We start from the raw sequence: 19,339 nt of genomic DNA on the forward strand, positions 1-19,339 counted from the left end.
TCGCGAGCCGCAGTTTGCCGGCCATGGCTAGCCTATTGCCTTCAAAGATCTGGCCTTTGGCTCCGATTAGTCTTTCCCCCAAAACACACTGCAAGCTTTCGCCACGGGGAACTCTGCTGGCCACGTCCCTCCCTCCACACCCCTGCCCTCACCTTCCCCTGCCCAGATGCCACCCCCCCCCCCTCGGCCATGCTTCCCCGTCCTACCGTCAAGCCCCAGCTCCAGAGACACCTCCCCCATGAAGCCGCCTCGGATCTGCCCGGGAAACACCCTCTCCCTCCTCGGAGCCACAGGGCGCTGTCTGCTCACAAGCATTCCCGTGTCCACTCCCATCGGCGCCCATACCCCCCGAGAGCATTGAAACCGTGGCCTTCGGGTCAGAGCTGAGTCGGAACCCCGCCTTGTCCCTCACCGGTGTGCAGCCCAGGAGGCCACTCACTGTGAAATGGGCGATGCGTCAGCCTCGAATCCTCAAAGGATGTCCTCGGGTCAGCTGTGCGAGCCCCGGGGTGCGGGGGGCACTCCCGGGCAGGCAGCATCCGTCCTTCTCGCCCCTCCCCCACCTCCCCGGCCCCGCACCAGGGCTCCCGACACCCCTTAGGCTGAGGGTGCGCACCTGTGGGCGGGCGGGCGCTTCCTGGGCAGACGGACAGGGGCCTGGCAGCTGGGAAAGGGGGCAGGCGCCGCAGGTGAACTCAGGTGAACGCCCCAGCCGGGCAGGGAGCACCCGTCATGACCTTTGGCTGCACTTCCTCCTAGTCCAGGCCTGCCCCAGGGTCTCCCAACTGGCCTGGGCGGGGGGCGGGGGGAGGCAGGCAGGAGACACGCCGTCTGCCCCAGGGTCTCCCAACTGGCCTGGGCCAGGGGGGCGGGCAGGCAGGAGACACCGCCGTCTGCCCCAGGAGCTGAAGGTGAGGAAGGTCCACCTTCAGGCCACGTAAATCAGCTGCATGACTCCCTGGGGGTTCCCTTTGGGGAAGGCCGCCTCCCTGCCCCAGCCTGGGCTCAGCTGGGCCGTGGGTGGAGCCAGCAGGGGGCAGTGCCAGCAGCAGAGGGGGGCTCCGGGCTGAGAGCTGTCAGGGGCGGGGTGTGAGGGGGGTTCTAGCCCTGGACACCATCTCAGGGATCCCCAGCCTGGGTTTCCGGGTTTGCTTTCATTAGGGGGGCCTGTGTGTGTGTTATTTTTTTTTTTTTTTTAGAAAGGAAGGGAGAGAGAGACAGAAACATCAAAGATGAGAATCATTGATTGGCTGCCTCCTGCACGCCCCCACTGGGACTGAAAACACAATCCAGGCATGTGCCCTGACTGGGAATCAAACAGTGACTTCATAGGTCGACACTCAGCCACTGAGCCACTGAGCCACGCCGGCTGGGCCTGGGTTCCCACAGGTGAGGGGAGAGGCAGGAGCGAATCGCTGCCTGGCTGCTGCGGGAGGCCCTGCAGAGGCAGGAGGGAGAGGCGAGGCTTTCAAGGGCCCGGCACCCGGATCCCTGCCGCCCCTTCTCCCAGGCTCACTCGGAGGACACAGGAGACCCATCCACCCGGGCCTGCAGCTGCTGACCCAGGGCCAGGACCGCGTTGGAGCGACCCCTCGGCCCTGCCCATCCCCAGGGCCTAGCTTGGCGGGTGCACAGTGTGTGCCGAATGGATAGAAACACCCCTTTCTTCTCTCTGGTGCTTTCCATCTATAGTCCTGGAGGCAGGAGCAGGAAGGACAGCGGGGCGGGAGGGGAGGGAGGAATCTGGCAGAAAGGCCACACTATGGACAGAGCGGGGTCGGGTGGCAGGGGACGCTGGAGGAGGGCGGGGGTCCTGCTCCTCAGGACAACCCACAGAGGGGCAGACAGATGTGGCGGGATATTACTCAGCAAGGACAAGACATGCACTCTGAGGCCACGCAAGACCCAGAGGAACCTTAAACACAGGTTGCCAGGGAGGAAGCCGATCTGAAAAGGCGACCGACTGTGATTCCAACCATAGGACACACTGGGAAAGGCCATGGAGAGTGAAAGACCAGTGGTTGCCACGGGTTGGGGGCAGGAGGGATGAAGAGGTGGAGCACTCCACCATAAAAGACCTCCTAGCAGAGAGGGGGCCCATGGTGAGGGTCAGGCCGGGAGGGAGGAGATGATGTGCAGACTTCAGAGGGTCTGGGGGGGGCGGGGTTCAGAGGGGTGAGAGGCACTTCTGCAGGGTAGGGGATGGCATGCAGCTCCCTGGAGGGGCTGCTCTGTGTTTAGGACCCTCAAGCCCCCACCCCACCCCACCCAGAGGCATCCAAAGTGGGCACCAAACACCCGCAGCTGGGGACCCAGCCCCTGACTCTCCCCGAAGCCAGGCAGCTTCATCTGTTTACTTTGCAAAACCAAACTAAAACCCACCACTCAGAACATCTGAGAAGAACGCTCCGTCACAGTTAGAAGCTTTATGTAATCTGCAGCCAGAACATCACAGACTGGTGGTCAGAGAGGGGAGCTCCCAGCATTGCTCAGCCAGGCCTCGCAGCCCGCAACGCTTTGCACACGCCCTTCCAGCCTCCACGACGGTTCCCTGCGCTGCACCCCGGCGGGATGGGCGGCGGCGTCTGCAGAGGTTGGCGGCCGGAGAGCAGAAGGCGTTCCAGTTCCCCGCGGGTTTCCGGTTGGCCACGGGCACCTCCCTCCCCCACGAGAGGCCCTGAAGGTCCACGAAGAAGGCGGGCAGGTCGGGCCCGGGTGCTGCCGGCGGGATGAAGACAACGAGGCAGTGGGACCCGTCTCTCCCAGGAAGGGCTGCCTCCCGCCTGCGCCCCGCGGTTAACGGGGGAAACCGCCCGTGCCATCACCGCTCGTGCTTAATGTTGGCCTCGCTGCGCTCCAGGGCGACCCCGCTGCCGCTCCGAGGGCCTTCCCTCTTGGTCCCGTCCTTTTCCGCGTAAAACTCGGCCAGCACGGGGCAGTGCTCCGACGCCACGCCGCCCCACGACCAGTTGTCGGGGATCCACGGGTTGGTGAGGCTTTCTCTCAGCACCGCGCAGTGACCTGGGGGAGCGGAGACCCAGGGTCAGGGCGGGGACTGCGGGGCCCCAGGCTGGAGGGCGGACCCACATACTGATGGGCGGGGCCCCGGGCTGGAGGGCGGACCCACATACTGATGGGCGGGGCCCCAGGCTGGAGGGCGGACCCACATACTGATGGGCGGGCCCCGGGCTGGTGGGCGGACCCACATACTGATGGGCGGGGCCACTGGCTGATAGGCAGGGCCACGGGTGGTGGGTGGACCCACATACTGATGGGCGGGGCCTTGGGCTGGTGGGCAGACCCACATGCTGATCAGGGCGGGGCCCCAGGCTGGTGGGCGGACCCACATGCTGATCAGGGCGGGGCCACAGGCTGGTGGGCGGACCCACATGCTGATAGGCGGGGCCACAGGCTGGTGGGCGGACCCACATGCTGATAGGTGGGGCCATGGGCTGGTGGGCGGACCCACATGCTGATCAGGGCGGGGCCCCGGGCTGGAGGGCGGACCCACATGCTGATGGGTGGGGCTCCGGGCTGGAGGGCGGACCCACATGCTGATGGGCGGAGCCCTGGGCTGGAGGGCGGACCCACATGCTGATTAGGGCGGGGCCCCGGGCTGGTGGGCGGACCCACATGATATAGGGCGGGGTCATGGGTAGTGGAAGGACCCACATGCTGATGGGCGGGGCACTGGGCTGGTGGGCGGGGCCCCTGGCTGATAGGCAGGGCCACAGGTGGTGGGTGGACCCACACACTGATGGGCGGGGCCCCAGGCTGATGGGCGGGGCACCGGGTTGGTGGGCGGGGTCATGGGCTGGGGGGCGGAGACGACTCTGCCCCCGAGACCTGGGGCCCTGCCCACACTGCTACCTGGAGCGCCCAGCCAATGAGATGTCGCGGCCACCCTGATTCTGGACAGGTGACGCTGATCATTTAGGCCCTGAAAGCCCGCAGTCCAGGCCGCCTGCCCACCCACACCCGTCGGCCGATGGTTGGCTGCATCTTCTAATCTGAGAACAGGAGTGTCTGACACTGGGACAGATGTCTCCCTGGATGGCCAACGCAAGGCTGGTGGGGGTCAGTTCCATAAAAAGAGGAACAACGGGCAAGTTACAGAGGCTTAGGAGCCAGTAAATATTTAAAATGTAAAGATTAAGAAATATATGAAGCAGGAGGCAATGGAATAGTTCCAAAAGCCGGTGCAGAGCAGCGGAGTGCGAGGCTGTGGCCTTGGGGCGGAGCCACGGGATCCAGTGGGTGATGCCCGGGCCCTCTGGTCTGACCGGGGCCTCCCCCGATGGTGGGGACTGCTCCCTGGGCCTCAGCGTCTACACCTGAACTGCACAGCGACAGGTGACCTGCCTGTGACTTTGGTGGGGCCTGTGTTCTTGGGCTCTGGGGTGGCTTGGTGAGAACAGTGCCTTCGGGGGCCCCTCCAGGGAGCCGGCTGTGCACGCGACTGCCACTCCCCCTGAGCCCCACTTTCCCCCTCAGGACACAGTCCCCCAGGAAACCAGTGTCCTGGCTGGACTTCCTGGCCCTGAGGACCTCGGCCCAGCTGCGTGTCCCAGTCCCCCAGCGGCCCAGGCCTGGTCCCTCTCACCTGTGACTGTCTCATGGATGTTTCTATGCAGCCGCTGGGGTCCCAAAGCCTCCAGGCAGCTCAGAGAACCCAGTTCCTGTCTCTCAGCAGAAGCGCCTGCTGTGGCTTCCCCATTTCTAATTGTTTTCTGACCCCAAACAGTCATCTCAGCAGGTTCTTGTTTTTGGGGTGGGCTGCTTTTCAGTGCTGATTACCCACAGCACCCTGGTCCTGGTGAGGTCCTGTCTAACGTGCTTCTTCCGCCCTATCGGTCACCCCCCGACACTCTGCTCACCCCGACTGCTGCTCCTGGGCACTGCGTGTGCGTAACCGCAGCCCCCACACAACACCTAGATGTGACAGGCCGGAGAAATGCTTGCTGAGCAGTGAGGCGTCCTAGACTTAGGGTAAGGTGTCAGTTCATCTCATACCCAGGTCTGCCCGGGACACCCTCCATGTACCTCGTTGTAGGCCAGTGAATGCCTTTCCATTCTTTTCCACACCCACCTTCACTCTTAAAAGTGGCTCTGTTGGAGTGACAGGTACATGGTGACTTGAACTATAACCCTATAACTGCCCCCAGAGGAGGTAGGTAACCCCCGCCTCCTGCTCAGCCCAGACGATCGGCACTGCCAGTTCCGACCGCTTTCGCTTCCTTCCTTCCCGAGCAGGAGAGAGGAGGAGCGACCGGCTTTACCTGTGAAAACCTTCCTCAGGCTTTTACTGATCCAGATGTTGTCCAGGGACTTGGAGCCCTGCGGGTTCTTGGTGCTGATGTTGGTGAAGGTGTGAGCCGGGACCAGGGGGTGGAATCTTTCTTTCCGCAGGAGGTCATGGTCGCTGCTGTCCGGGCCCTGGCCGAAGTCCCCCAGGACAACCACGTCCTTCTCTCCTGGAAGCGGAAGGGAGAAAATCAGGAGTGGACGTCGTGGCCGGAAGGACACCCGGCGCTGACCACAGCCCGTTTGTAAGTGGGGCCGCGAGTCTGACTTGATGCCCCCAGGGGTCAGGACTGCCGCGTAGTTCTCATTCTTCCGATTTTTCCAAATTCCTTGTACAAAAATCCCCAAACCTTAAAGAGGAGGTTAGAAACACACTTGGTAATGGGGGGGCCATGTGTGCGGAGGTCACCCTTAGTCCAGCTGTGGGTTCCAAATCTCACAGCAGAAGAATCCTAAGGGTCTCGCCCAGAGATTTTACAAAAGCTCAGAGGAACATTCACTGAACACAGAGGAAAGCCATGTGAAGATACAGGGAGAAGGTGGCCGCCTGAACGCCAAGGACAGCGGCCTCGGGGGAAGCCAGCCCTGCTGACATCCTGGCCTTGGGTTCTGGCCTCAGAACTGGGGGAAAAAGAATGTGTTGTGCAAGCTGCCGGGCGGTGGTGTTCTGTTGGGCAGCCCCAGCAGACTAATACGGAGCCCCCGGTGCCCCGGAGAGCTTTTCTCTTTAAAGCATTTTCAACCTTTCTCCCTCGGTTTGATGTACACTAGCGAGTGGGACCGTTACGAAGAATTGTCCAAAGTGAGCAGACGTTCCGAAAGGGCAGTGGGCGCCGGGGGCTCAGCGAGACTCGTTGACAGCCTGACCATCGCTGCGTGTCTCCGGGTCCCTGCAGGGAGCCATGACATCACAGGGCGCAGTGTTTCTGTCACACCTTTCTTTTTTAAAAAAATGTTTTATTGATTTCAGAGAGAGGAACAGAAACATCGATGATTTACACCCCCTACTGGGGATGGAGCCCACAACCCGGGTATGTGCCCTGACTGGGAATCGAACCGTGACCTCCTGGTTCACAGGTCGATGCTCAGTCACTGAGGCTTTGAAGAAAGCAGTTCATAGACGAGAGCCCCCTGTACCCGAGACACCCGGCAAATCTTTTTCCTTGACCGGAATCTGCTTCAGTAACAATGGCTAAGGGAAGAAGCGAAAGTGAAATGGCACAAGCCACCAGCAGAGGGCACTCGGGCACCGCAGGGGACCCTCCGCTAGGGGCAGGAGGGACAAAAAGGGGGTGAGACGGCAGCCTTCCCGAGGCTTCGTTGTGTGGGCAGCAGAGATGGCCCCTCGCCCTCCATCGGAATGGCCTGTCTGGAGAAATCACTGCCAACTTCCAGTGGGAAAGCTGACCTGAGAGTGATGTTCACAAGTCCAACCTGGCCAGTGTCAACCCTCCACTGAGCCCGGGCCCTGGCCCCGTGTCAGGCCCTCTCTGCAGGTAAGTCAGCGCCAGCCCTCCGATCCAGGATCGCCCAGAGAGCCGGGATGACACGGCCACGTGGACATGGGTGGGGGTTCATCGCAAACTCCCCCTCCCCCGGGACAGGGCCTGCTGCACACAGACACTCAGTGGACACACATGGACTAGACAGGTGGAAGGCTGAGGAACCCTCAGAACTCAGGTGCCGCTCACGTTGGAAGGAAAGGGAGGGGGGTGGCTGCCTGCGCTGATGATGGAGGAAAAGGAGGGCGCTAACAGGCTGAGGCGAAGGTCCCCGCAAGGAGGTCTCCCTGGGGGCAGACCTGAGGAGAGGGCGCTGGAGGACCATTCTCCACCAGGAGGGATGCTGGGTGTGCGGCCTCGGGAGCAAAAGGCACCCGCTTCTGTTTTCCGTGGAGGAGGCCGCAGCTCTTTCCGCATCCTCACGGCTCCGCTCCTTTGGGTGACGGCGGGGGAGCCACCGAGACCCTGCTTGTCGCTGAGAATCTCAAGGTGCAGAGGCCTGCATTCCCCAGAGAGCGTCACCTCGGCGGGCTCCCCGGTGACGTCCTAGGTTCCCAGGAGGGAAGGGAGATGCTCGGGCGGATTTCCTCGACGGCCCCGCGGCATGTAACACGCCAGTGATGACAGACGGCCCCGGCATGTAACACGCCAGTGACGATGGCAGGTGCCGGGCCCCGCAGAGGGGCCGTCCCATGCAGATGCCCGGCGCTACCGTGTGCGGCGTTGGTCTGGCCCCGGGGGGTCTGAGAGCAGAAGACGCCATCGGGTGACGGCACAGCCCCCGCTGGCACCAGCCTGGCACAGCCTGACAACGGCGGGAAGGCCCGAGCTCGCCAGCCGCCTGGCTGTTGGCTGCGACAGCCCGTGGAGCGAGGCTGGGCCTCGGTTTCAGCTGAGCCGCCCGTGCCCGTGATTTGCCCGCTGCGCCCGCGGCAGGGGCCCTTCCTGAGTCCTCGGGTGGCCGAGTCCCGGGTTAACAGGCGGGGGGACACCCGGACGCGTCAAGGCCGCGTCGCTGTGGGTCAGCAGCCCGAGGGGACTGGGAGCATGAACCCCCCCAGACTTTCTGATGCAAAGCGGACCGCTCCCTGGTGTCAGAGCGACTGGGCTGCCTACGGTTATCAGCGCAGCAGCGCCCTGGCGGGTTTCCTCTCTGTTTCCACGTTAAAAAAGGAAAAAGGGAAAAGCTTGAGATCAAGAACAACAGAGATGGCCACAGCTTTTAAAAGCTATCCAGCCATCCTTCTGAACAGGTTACAGACGAACTATAGGCGAACCGTTCCCCATAGCTGCTCCCTTTTCAGCCCAAAGACTCATCTTTTCAGGAGAACGCTGGTCCCAGCACCTCCTGGCCCCGAACGGAAGCTGCATTTCGATGTTCATAGCAGCCAAAAGGCGGAAACAACCCACGTGCCCCCTGGCGGATGGACAGGCGGTAAATGTTCAGGGTGGGGCAACAGTAAGCGTACGGTTGTTTGTGTGGGAAATAATACAATAAGAAATAATCATACAAGAATAAACTGTGTTTCGAATACCCACAGCTATAAACCTACTTTTGCTCCACCCTATAGGCAGCGGTATGGTGTCTGGCCTTAAAAAGAAGGAAATTCTGGCCCGTGCTACAACGTAAAGGAAACTTGAGGACATGAGGCTAAACGAAATAAGCCCGACACGAAAGGGCAAAGACTTCAAGATTCTAGTTCTAGGAGGTCCCTAGAGCAGCCACTTCCACCAGATGCATAAAAAGACCCAAAAACTAATAAAGATGAAAAGCTAATAGAGACAGAAAGTGGATGGAGGTTCCCAGGCAAGGCAGGGGGTCGGAGGGGGGGGGTGTCAGGGGGAGTTAGTGGTTAAGGGGACAGAGTCTCCGTTTAGGATGGCGACACAGTTCTGCAGATGGATGGTGGTGACGGTCGCACAAACCAGTGAATGTACTGTCTGCCACTGACTCTTACACTTAAGTGGCTAGGATGGTCGATTTTATGTGATGTGTCTTTTATGCAATAAAACAATCTCAAATGTAAGCCTGTAGTTTGGCCAAATTACTTTTGTAGTCGATTCTTCATTAACTGACTACATGGTGAGGGGCCAATGTAACAAGAAACATGCTGAGAAAGCGAGAGAATGTTGGTCAGAACTCAAAACCGTGAGAGAGAATTCCAGGCGTGAGCCCTCACCGGAGAAGGCCGGCGTCCCGAAAACCCAAGTCCCGCTGAAACATCCCGGCTTTGCCACCCTGGCCGCTCCTCCTCCCGGCAAACCACGCTCAGATCTGCCTTTTCCTGTGCTTTAATCCTTCTGGAACCTTCCGAGTCAACGCACGTCCACCAGCACCGATGGGCTTGGTTCTCCCGGTCAGCGAGCCCCCGGGCACCTGTGAGGGCGGCACTGCCTGAGGCCCTGCAGCTGCTGACGGAGCCGAGATGAAAAGCAGCTTTTCCGAGAGCTCCGGCCGCCAGTGCTGTCTGCGTCCACCAGCGAGAAACGCACGCACTGCCCGCCGATCGGGCCTTCCCACGCCCGTCACTTGTCACCAGCCGTCTCTCCTTCACAAGATGAGCGCGTGCGGAGGCGCAGGCGGCACCAGCACGGGTGGTGTCATCGACCCCCAACCCTTTCCATCACAGACAGGCGGGGAGCCCCAAAGCCGATGCTGTGGGCCGCGCATGGTAGACGCGCAGAGACAAGGAGGTCCCCGTGCACAGGGCGCCGGCTCCGGAAGGTGCGGGCGTGGCCGCCTCCTGTGCCCTCACCATGCCCCCTGCCCATCCAAGGACCAGCCTGCAGGACCAGGGATGCTGGCAGAGCCCACCCTGCCCGCCCCGCCCGCCCCGCAGAGCCCGCCCCTCAGAGCCCGCCCCGCCCGCCCCGCCCGCCCCGCAGAAGCGGGAGCCTCGGCCCCGCCCCGGAGAAAGACCGTTTCCCACCTTTCAGGGTTTCCTGCAAGGCCTGGGCGAAGCTGGCCGCACGGTGGCCATCGCTGTGGTTCCTGCTTGGATTCTCCCCCGCGGCGAGGGGCGGGGTCGCCAGGTGAAGGTTCACGAGGGTCAAGTCATGACTTCCCACCTGGACGGGAGGAGACAAAGCAACAGGGACGGGCTTAGAGGATTCTGTCCCGGTTTCCATTTCCACCGACTCGCCGAGGTTTCATGCACAACGTGGGCAGCCGGAGGCGAGGCAGGGGCCCTGTGAGCGGGGTCCGAGGCCCCTGCAGGATGAGACCTATATGTGCCTTCGCCCACCCCCTACACGGCGCCCTCTCCTGCTGGGCCTGGGACGTTGGCCCATCTGGAACGCCAGGGTTTTCCCTCCTAAGCAACCACAAGGGAGGGGGCGGCTCTAGCAGCTGCTGATTAATGAAGTCCAGGGTCCTCCCCGGGGTGGGGGACTGCCTGGGTCCCCTGCAAGGCCCACTGTGGGCCCGCCCCCTTCCCCACCCACCCACATCCCCACCGCGGTGCCTTCTCTCCCCCTGGAGGCCCCTGCGCCCCCATGTTCGCTTTCACCTGCCGCACAGGCTCTGCCCCGTCCTGCGTCCCCAGGAGGGGGCCGCGGGGTGCAGGTGGGGCTGGTCCTGAGCTCGCACTGCTGCTTGGCTGCTGGGGTTTGGCAATCCTGACTTCCGTCTGTCACGGCAGCCACACCACACACCGACGGGGAGGGAGGGCGTGCAGGGGCCCCGGGAAGTGAGCCCCGCCTGCCACCATCCCCCGCCCGGAGCTCTCTGCAGCTGTGGCTCTGACCGAAGAGGCCCCCTCTTCATGTGGGCAGGGGAACCCCACCTGGGGAGCCCCGAGAGAGAAGCCACGCCTCTGCCCTGTGCTGCGGCCTGGCCTAGATGGGGCACGAAGCACGGGCGGCTGAGGGCCTGCCGAGGGCGGCTTCACTTAGAGAACGTGGGCCGATCGCTCCCCACGTGAGAGCGTTTTCTCATCGGCCGCCTCCTACAGACACCGCGGGCACTGGCTGTCGCCCCGTGGCCGAAGCTGGCACAACCACTGAACATAAAGGGGTCCCAGTGTTGTGAGGAGGGTTTAGAGATGACGCCCAGCTGGTTTCCACATCGGGACCAGGAGCGGATCCCCCGGCTCCCCCAGGTGTGTGCTCACCAATCCCTGCGACCCTGCAGCCACAGGGGGGAGGAGGGCATGCGCCCAACCACCCAACACAGCCCCCAAGCAGGGCAGCCCCCGCCAGCGGAGCCGGGGCCCCGGGGGCAGCTCCCAGGCTCCGGACCTGCTCTGCAGCCCGTGCAGGGGCGGCCCTGACGCCCAGCAGGCGGCCTGCCAGCCCCGAGTGCGGGACCCACCTGCGGTGCCCCGTGAGGCACAGGTCAGTGCCACGGGGTCAGTCAATGGCCTGCCAGCTCCGTGGTCTGTCCTGGCCGCGGGCCTGTCCTCCCCCCGCCGCCCAGCACCTGCCCGCCCGCCGTCCGCCCACACTGCCCGGGGCATCGGGACGGAGAGGCAGCTCGGCCGGGTCTGCGGGCTGCTCTTGCCTCCGGGGGACACACACTGGCACAGGTGAGGGCGCATCTGGAGCCGTCCTGGCCCCACACCCCAGAGGCCCCTCCCAAAACCCCTCCCAACCCAAATGAGCCCCCGAGGGCCCCCTTCTGCCTGGAAAGGAGGAGAAGGGCCCGGCCTCCGGCCCCTGACCCAGCTGCCGTGTGTGTGTGTGGGGGGGGGGGGGGGGAGGGGGGGGAAGGGGGCGCTGGAGCAGCAGGGAGGTGCTTGAGAAGCTGGCCCGTCTGGGCCGGGTCCCGGACACTCCGTAAGGCTCAGGGTCCAGGAGTCCCAGAGTTTAAGGAAGTCTCCCGGGGGGTGGTGGGGGGTTGGTGTGTCAGGTTTGGGGGCCAGCGCCTGCTGTCCTTCCCGCCCAGATGTGGAGATTCTCAGAGCCCGGGTCCCCCCGAACCCCTCATTCCTGTCCTGGCAAGGTCACCGCCAAGGGAAACCCCGGAGGCAAGCCAGCCGAGGCGTCCCTGGCGCCCAGCGTACAGAGGACACCCCCTGAGGAGAAGCGGGCCTCGGGTGACGCGAGCGGGTACCTTGAAGCGCGCCAGGTACGGGCTGGGGCCCGCGGGCCTCCCGTGCCCGTTGCCCGGGGAGCTCTCCTGCGAGGCGGCGTCTCTCAGCTCCACCCCGGCCCCCGCGTCCCACAGGAACCCCGAGAAGCCGGCCCCCTGCGGGAGAAGAGAGGCGTTAGTTTGGAGAGGGGTGGGGCTCGGGGCTGGGGGGCTGGGGGACGAGGCAGGAGGTCCTGGGTTACACAATCAGGGGCTGTTCCTGAAGGAAAAGCTCACCCTCCAGACATCTCCTACCACCAGTGTCCCAACTCCCAGGGCTTCCGTACAGCCGGGCTCCTGGGCGCTTCTCCCGTGTGGGCAGGGCACCTTTGTCATCATCCCGTCCTATGAGGTAGTTACCCCCACTCCCGTGGGCCAGAGGAAGACCAGCTGCTCAGAGAGGGTGGGTAACTCCCCCGAGACCCACAGCGGGTAAATGGCAATGCTGGGAGTCCAAACAAGAAGACTAAAGGGCTGGGTGTGCTGACCAATCACCGGCCGCTTACAGCACACGGGGCCTGGCAGGCGCCCCACAAACACTTACAGGGTGAATGGAGGGCGGGGTAACAGGCCCAATGCAGGAACGGGTCAGGCCCTCCGGAGGTGGACAGGACCCCCGGGGCCTGAAGCCGGGGGCAGGCGCTGTGAGGGCCGGAGGGGGCAGGCAGACAGGCCGTGCTGGCAGGAGGTGGTGCTTGGGGCTGAGCCCTGCCATCCCTGGCAGTGGGGGGGGGGGGAGGGGGGAAGGGGGGTTTGTTGAAGGGATGACTACCGAGTGTTAAAGGGGCTGTAAGAGCATCATGAACCCGCGTATGTGTCCAGTGCTATTAGCAACAACGACAAGGCCAGGTGCTATGATTTCTGTGTGGACTGAGGATACAGGGTTTTCCCTTCTAAGCAACCAGGTCTGCAGGCTGCTCTTGCCTCGGGGAGACACACACTCACAGAGGTGAGGGTGCAGAGTGGTAAAAACGAGACCTACTCCTTCCAACTCAGCGCTATTCCCAGCCTGCGGTGAGCGCACAGGGTGTCTCCCACAGTAAGCATCTCACCCCAACACACAAAGCCCGGAGAAAGGAGGTTTCCAGCACGTGTTTAAACAGTCGCTAAGAAGAGACCTTATGGTCCGCCATGGCTGGGTAACTGTCATCCAGCTTAGTTATCATGTAAAAGCCCCAAATCTTAATGCCGAGCATAGAAGGACGATGCCTATGTCCTTTATAAGCATACCAGAGGCCCAGTGCACGAAATCTGTGCATGGGTAGGGTCCCTAGAGGCTGCTGGCTGCCAGCCGTCGGCTGCCGGTCAGGGCCTCCCTTCCCCCAGCCACCTGCCACTGCTGCTGGCCGGGGCGGGGCTGGCCAGGGGGAGGGGCCGAGGGCAGTTGGCCCTCCCCTTGGTGGAACTCCCAAACTCCCAGTCGAATTCCCGGTCAAGGGGACAATGTGCATATTAGGCTTTTATTATACAGGATTTGCTATATTGGAGGTGAAATGATAACATCTGCATTTATAGGGCAATTATGTGATGACACAGTTCCCAACCCACGATTAACTAACACAAGTCTATTTTAAAACCTAAAACTCCACAGATATCGAACCTTCCAAATGAGCAAAAACTGGTCTTCTATGGGATATGTGAGAGTGCAAATGTATACACACAGCCACAAGGGTGATACTAAGGAAAGAAAATGGAAAATTAAAATCTGCTGAACGTTGGTTGCCACCATTTTCACAGTTTCCACCACCTGCAGCGAGCCCTTGGCGAGTGAATGAAGTGACTCCCAAGTTTTCAGCCCACCAGCAGCAGGCGCTCCATAAGCTCGGCAGAGGACAAAGGACAGAAACACCCCATTTGTTGCCTCAGCTCCAGACAGGATTTCTGCCCCCTCCCAACACCCCAAACTCCCATTTCCGCCCGGGGAGCCGTCCGCTCCGATCTCGGCACAGACTGAGAACCGGGCGTTTAGAAATGAGTGGAAAAAACAGGCAGAAAGACAAAACTGCGTCAAGGATGATGGCAGAGGAAACTATCAAATGCCTGCGATGAGGGAAAAGGACGTTCCAGTGAAGTGTGAGGAAAAGGCCCGCTTTGGGGAGCAGGGTACCTTCTGGAGCTGAGTCGAGGGCGTGTCGGCGACCACGGCCTTCCAGCACCCCCGAGGCCCCCTCCACCTGCGGATGTTGGGCAGGACCGGCTGGTTGAGCTCCGCACAGAACTGCAAAGACAAAGACGGGGCGGTCAGTGAGGCCGGGGGCGGCCCGGGAGCCAGTGGTGGGGGGTCCTGAGGCAGCGTCCTCACGGCGGGCTCCATCCCGGTGCAAGGACCCCGGTGACGAAACCCAGGCCCCACACCTTGAAAAGCAGACTGTCCGTCTTTGACACGCACAGCGACCCCCAGGGGACCCTTTCGTAGCAATGGGCTCTCTCCGCGGCCGCTGGCACACACAGTTCAGAACGCGCCGTCACAGCCTTTCTGTCCGTGCAAAACTCGTGCAGCCGAGGTCCCGGGGGCCCAGGTGGGCACCAGCGCAGGGGAGAACGGTGACTGCGCGGTGGTCCTTTCTCCCGGGCTTGGCTAGGAGGTGCAAACACCGACCCCAGCTCCGTCCTGACCACCACACCGCGCACCCTCGTTTTGTCGGGGAAGAACGCCCTGCTGTGGTGGGCGGCTTCGTGCCAGGGCCTGCGGACACCTGAGGACAGGGGACTCCCCCGTTCACACCCTGAACCCGAGTGCCAGGGCCTGCGGGCACCTGAGGACAGGTGACTCCCCGTTCACACCCTAAACCCGAGTGCCAGGGCCTGCGGACACCTGAGGACAGGTGACGCCCCGTTCACACCCTAAACCCGAGTGCCAGGGCCTGCGGACACCTGAGGACAGGTGACTCCCCGGTTCACACCCTGAACCCGAGTGCCAGGGCCTGCGGACACCTGAGGACAGGTGACGCCCCGTTCACACCCTAAACCCGAGTGCCAGGGCCTGCGGACACCTGAGGACAGGTGACGCCCCGTTCACACCCTGAACCCGAGTGCCAGGGCCTGCGGACACCTGAGGACAGGTGACGCCCCGTTCACACCCTGAACCCGAGTGCCAGGGCCTGCGGACACCTGAGGACAGGGGACTCCCCCGTTCACACCCTGAACCCGAGTGCCAGGGCCTGCGGACACCTGAGGACAGGTGACGCCCCGTTCACACCCTGAACCCGAGTGCCAGGGCCTGCGGACACCTGAGGACAGGTGACTCCCCCGTTCACACCCTGAACCCGAGTGCCAGGGCCTGCGGGCACCTGAGGACAGGGGACTCCCCCGTTCACACCCTAAACCCGAGTGCCAGGGCCTGCGGACACCTGAGGACAGGGGACTCCCCCGTTCACACCCTAAACCCGAGTGCCAGGGCCTGCGGACACCTGAGGACAGGTGACGCCCCCGTTCACACCCTAAACCCGAGTGCCAGGGCCTGCGGACACCTGAGGACAGTGACGCCCCCGTTCACACCCTACACCTGAGTGCCAGGGCCTGCGGACACCTGAGGACAGGTGACACCCCCGTTCACACCCTAAACCCGAGTGTCAGGGCCTGTGGACACCTGAGGCCCCGTTCACACCCTGAACCCGAGTGCCAGGGCCTGCGGACACCTGAGGACAGGTGACTCCCCCGTTCACACCCTAAACCCGAGTGCCAGGGCCTGCGGGCACCTGAGGACAGGTGACTCCCCCGTTCACACCCTAAACCCGAGTGCCAGGGCCTGCGGGCACCTGAGGACAGGTGACTCCCCCGTTCACACCCTAAACCCGAGTGCCAGGGCCTGCGGACACCTGAGGACAGGTGACGCCCCCGTTCACACCCTAACCCCAAGTGCCAGGGCCTGCGGACACCTGAGGACAGGTGACGCCCCCGTTCACACCCTGAACCCGAGCCCAACCCACACAGTCCCATTCCCGGGGAGGCCACCTTGATCGGAGGGCAGCATGAGAGCGGTGACCCAGGGTGACGGTTTCCCATGTTCACTCCCAAAGACCGTCTCGGGGAACTCAGGTGGGGCCGGTCAGAGCACCATCAGGATCGTCTGGGAACTTACGGGGCATGCAGACTCCCAGGCCTCGCCCGGACCCACGGCATCCGCAGGGCCTCGGGTGGGGCCCAGCAAGCTGAGCCAAGTGCCACAGGGAACGGCCAAGCCCAAGGGTGAGTTTCAGGTCAAGGTCACGCAGCTGGAAGTCAGAGGGAGGGGTGAAGCCAGGCGTGCCTCCTGCCCCTGCCTCACGGGGGTGGGCCAGCCCGCCTGGACCAGCCCTCAGCCCCCTGTACCTGCCGCCACGTCCAAGGAAAACAGAAGCACCCCGAGAGCCCGCCCCTGTGAACTCTGCCTCCCGTGGTTTTAGCGGAACAGGTGGCTCCCCGCCCACACAGCAGAAGGGAGAAATGCTGCTCTCCAAGTTGGGGTGCTCACCAGGGCCGGCGGTGGAAATGGAAAGGGGGAGGCCTGTGTGGCCGGAAACAGTCTCCCAGGTAACTGGGGTCTGCACACCTGGGCACTCCTATGCTACACCCTCCCCCCACACCAGCTGTGCTTCTGACACCCCAGCGGCTAACCCACCACCTGCCGCCGCCCGCAGAATCACGCTGGTTCTTGCCGGTAACCCACAGGCTGGCGGGCCCCGTCCCTGGCGGGATCGGGATCTCTGAGGGCCGGGCCAAGGCGTGCACTCCCCAGGGATGAAGGTGTGGCGATTCCCAAGCAACCCCGTACGGCTGGAGAAGCTGCGGACAAGGCCAGACATCGCTGACGTAGACTCGGCCGCCACACGGCTAGTGCTGCGGCCTGCAGACAGCGTGTGTTTACAGCTCAAGCAAATCCCCTTTCGGCCCCACCCCACACCCCGAGACACTGCCTCTGGCTCTTGGCAGACAACCTGTGGGGTAAGGCGAGAGGGAGCTGCACGGATGGCCCACAGCAGGCCTGCCGCAGAGACCTGCACAAGATGAGTCAAAGGGGCGTCCCTCTCCCCGCTTCTCTCTCCCGGGACAAGTTACAAGGACCCGGGCCAGGCGTGTTTCTCTACGTTAGACCAAAGCGGGTGCCAGCTGGGCAGACGGCAGAACCCAGCCCCCCGCCCGCTGGGGTGGCCACAGGTGGCCTCGGAGTCGGGAGCGGGAGAAGTGGGGACATGGGAAAGGAAACACAAGATTCTCACAAACAGTAAAATCCTTCCTCCCTCTTCCTCTGTCGTTACGGCTGTGTGAACTCTACGAGGAAGGATTCCGTCTGAAGGAACTCTTGCAAAACTGCCTGGAATAAGAGCTTTTTTATAGAGAGAGAGAAAGAGAGAAGAAGGGAGGGAGAGAGAAACATCAATATAAGAGAGAAACATGGATCAGCTGCCTCCCGTAGGCACCCTGACAGGGACTTGAACCCCCAAACCACTGAGCCACCCGGCCAGGGCAAGTTTAATTTTAATATCTGGTAAACTAATCCGTTACGTTTGGGTAAATCCCAAAACAGTCAGAAAACACTGGCGGCCAACCTGGGACCAGGTTCACTTCTGAGTCTTTAACCAACAGGATCGGAGCGGGAGGTGGGGGGGAGGGGAACCAGCATCTGTTGAGTGCCAGTCATCTGGCGGGCACGGTCCACAGACCGTCACAGCGACCCTAATGAGAGGGAACATGCCGAAGCCGCTCCCTGCCAGCAGGTGGGCCAGGCGGGATGCAAGCCCAGGCCTGGCCACGTCTAATCTCAGTGCACTTGGCAGAGAAGGCTCAGGAAGCACAGGTTAAACCCACGGCCCACGCCACGTCCCTGCGCCACGCGCGTCCCACGTTTTGGGTTCTCCGGAGCGAAACCATCACCTGCCAGAGCCAGTTTCATCATCGGCGTGTGGGCTGCAGGGGCCTGGGGACACGGCTCTCCCGGGGAGGACAACACCGCGGACTACGGGCTCTGGCCCTGCCTCCGGCACGCCCCTGGCAGGGACCGGGCGCCACAGGGCTTGTAGATTCGTAGGGCAGCCCCTGCTCGCCAAGCCCAGGCCCCACCTTCATCCCTGGGGAGCAGTGATGAGCTCGCAGCCCCTCCGCCCCCCGCCCACCAGCCCCTTCGAGGTCAGCTCCGCGAACACGCTCTTTCCACGGGGACCTGGAAGGAACTCGGCGACGTAGCCTCGCTCAGACCTTCTCATCAGGCCGAGGAAGACGGGAAGCCAACCAGGAGACGTTTCCTCGGCCACCCCCGCCAGCCGATCAGTAGCTGCTTTTCCAGACCAGGTGGTGACTCCACGCGCCCTCCTGTCGACAGGCCCGGCTGGTGCTTCCCAGACTCACTCAGCCCATGTTTTCTGAACAAGGTGGTTAAAAATAAGCGGGGGGTGGGGGGGTGGGAACTTTCAAGGGCAATTAAAACATTTATTTGGCAAGGCTGCTGTTCACTGGGGAGTTAGGGGAAGTTAGAGATTCCGTGGAGATGGACGTTAGAATAGGGACGGAGGTGCACGCGCCACGGAACGCTGTGGCCATTCACTCCACGTGGCCACCACCTGGCCATCCCTTCAGGGACGTGCCCAACGTCGCTCTTCTTCTCCCAGCCTTTGGATGTTAAGACTTTTTTTTTAATATTTAATATTTTATTGATTTTTTACAGAGAGGAAGGGAGAGGGATAGAGAGCTAGAAACATGGATGAGAGAGAAACATCGATCAGCTGCCTCCTGCATGCTGCCCACCGGGGATGTGCCCGCAACCAAGGTACATGCCCTCGACCGGAATCGAACCTGGGACCCTTCAGTCCGCAGGCCGACGCTCTATCCACTGAGCCAAACCGGTTAGGGCGGATGTTAAGACTCTTAATCTTCGATGGGAGTTAAGACTGTGATGATAATGTTGTGCTCTTTTCCCCCTTCTCTTGATTCTTTTTAGCCTATTTTTAAAAATACGTTTTTTTAAAATTGATTTTTAGAGAGGGAAGAAGAGAGAGGAAGAAAAAAATAGAAACATCAATGAGAGAGAACATCAATCAGCTGCCTCCTGCACGCCCCCTACTGGGGATCGAGCCACAACCCAGGCGTGTGCCCTGACTGGGAATAGAACTAGCGACCCTTTGGTGCTTGGGCCGATGCTCTAACCATAGAGCCACACCGGCCAGGGCTCAGGTCCATTTCGTTATGATGGACATAAAATTCACATATAAAAAATGAATTATTTTGGAGTCCAATTGAAAGTGAAGAATTCAGTGGCTTCACGGTGTTGTGCAGCCATCACCTCTGTGTAGTCCCCGGACGTTTTGTCAGCCACAGAGAGAAGCCAGTAGCAATGAAGCCGTCACTCCCCATCCGCCTCTGGCAGCCCCCGGCTGCCGCCAGTCTGCCCCCGGCCCTGAGGACGTTTCACAGGAAGGGACCATACGACACGGTGCCTGGCGTGTTCACTCGGCAAAATGCTTAGGTTCATTGTGTTGGAGGGGGTGTT

The 19,339-nt window shown here is 62.0% G+C and overlaps 1 protein-coding gene across 1 annotated transcript in view; it reads right to left on the bottom strand.

The window, feature by feature from the left end:
* Positions 1-2,411: 2,411 nt before the first annotated feature.
* EEPD1 (endonuclease/exonuclease/phosphatase family domain containing 1) overlaps positions 2,412-19,339 on the bottom strand; it is a 72,242-nt gene continuing 55,314 nt past the window's right edge. The window contains exons 4-8 of the mRNA XM_079786567.1: positions 13,985-14,095; positions 11,860-11,994; positions 9,737-9,875; positions 5,280-5,474; positions 2,412-3,021 (exon numbers count right to left, since the gene is read on the bottom strand). Of these exons, the coding sequence (XP_079642693.1) occupies positions 2,822-3,021; positions 5,280-5,474; positions 9,737-9,875; positions 11,860-11,994; positions 13,985-14,095 (780 nt within the window). The 3' untranslated portion in view covers positions 2,412-2,821. The remainder of the gene's footprint in view (positions 3,022-5,279; positions 5,475-9,736; positions 9,876-11,859; positions 11,995-13,984; positions 14,096-19,339) is intronic.

This window comes from Cnephaeus nilssonii (assembly GCF_951640355.1).
Source record: "Cnephaeus nilssonii genome assembly, chromosome: 12".
Classification (NCBI taxonomy): domain Eukaryota; kingdom Metazoa; phylum Chordata; class Mammalia; order Chiroptera; family Vespertilionidae; genus Cnephaeus; species Cnephaeus nilssonii.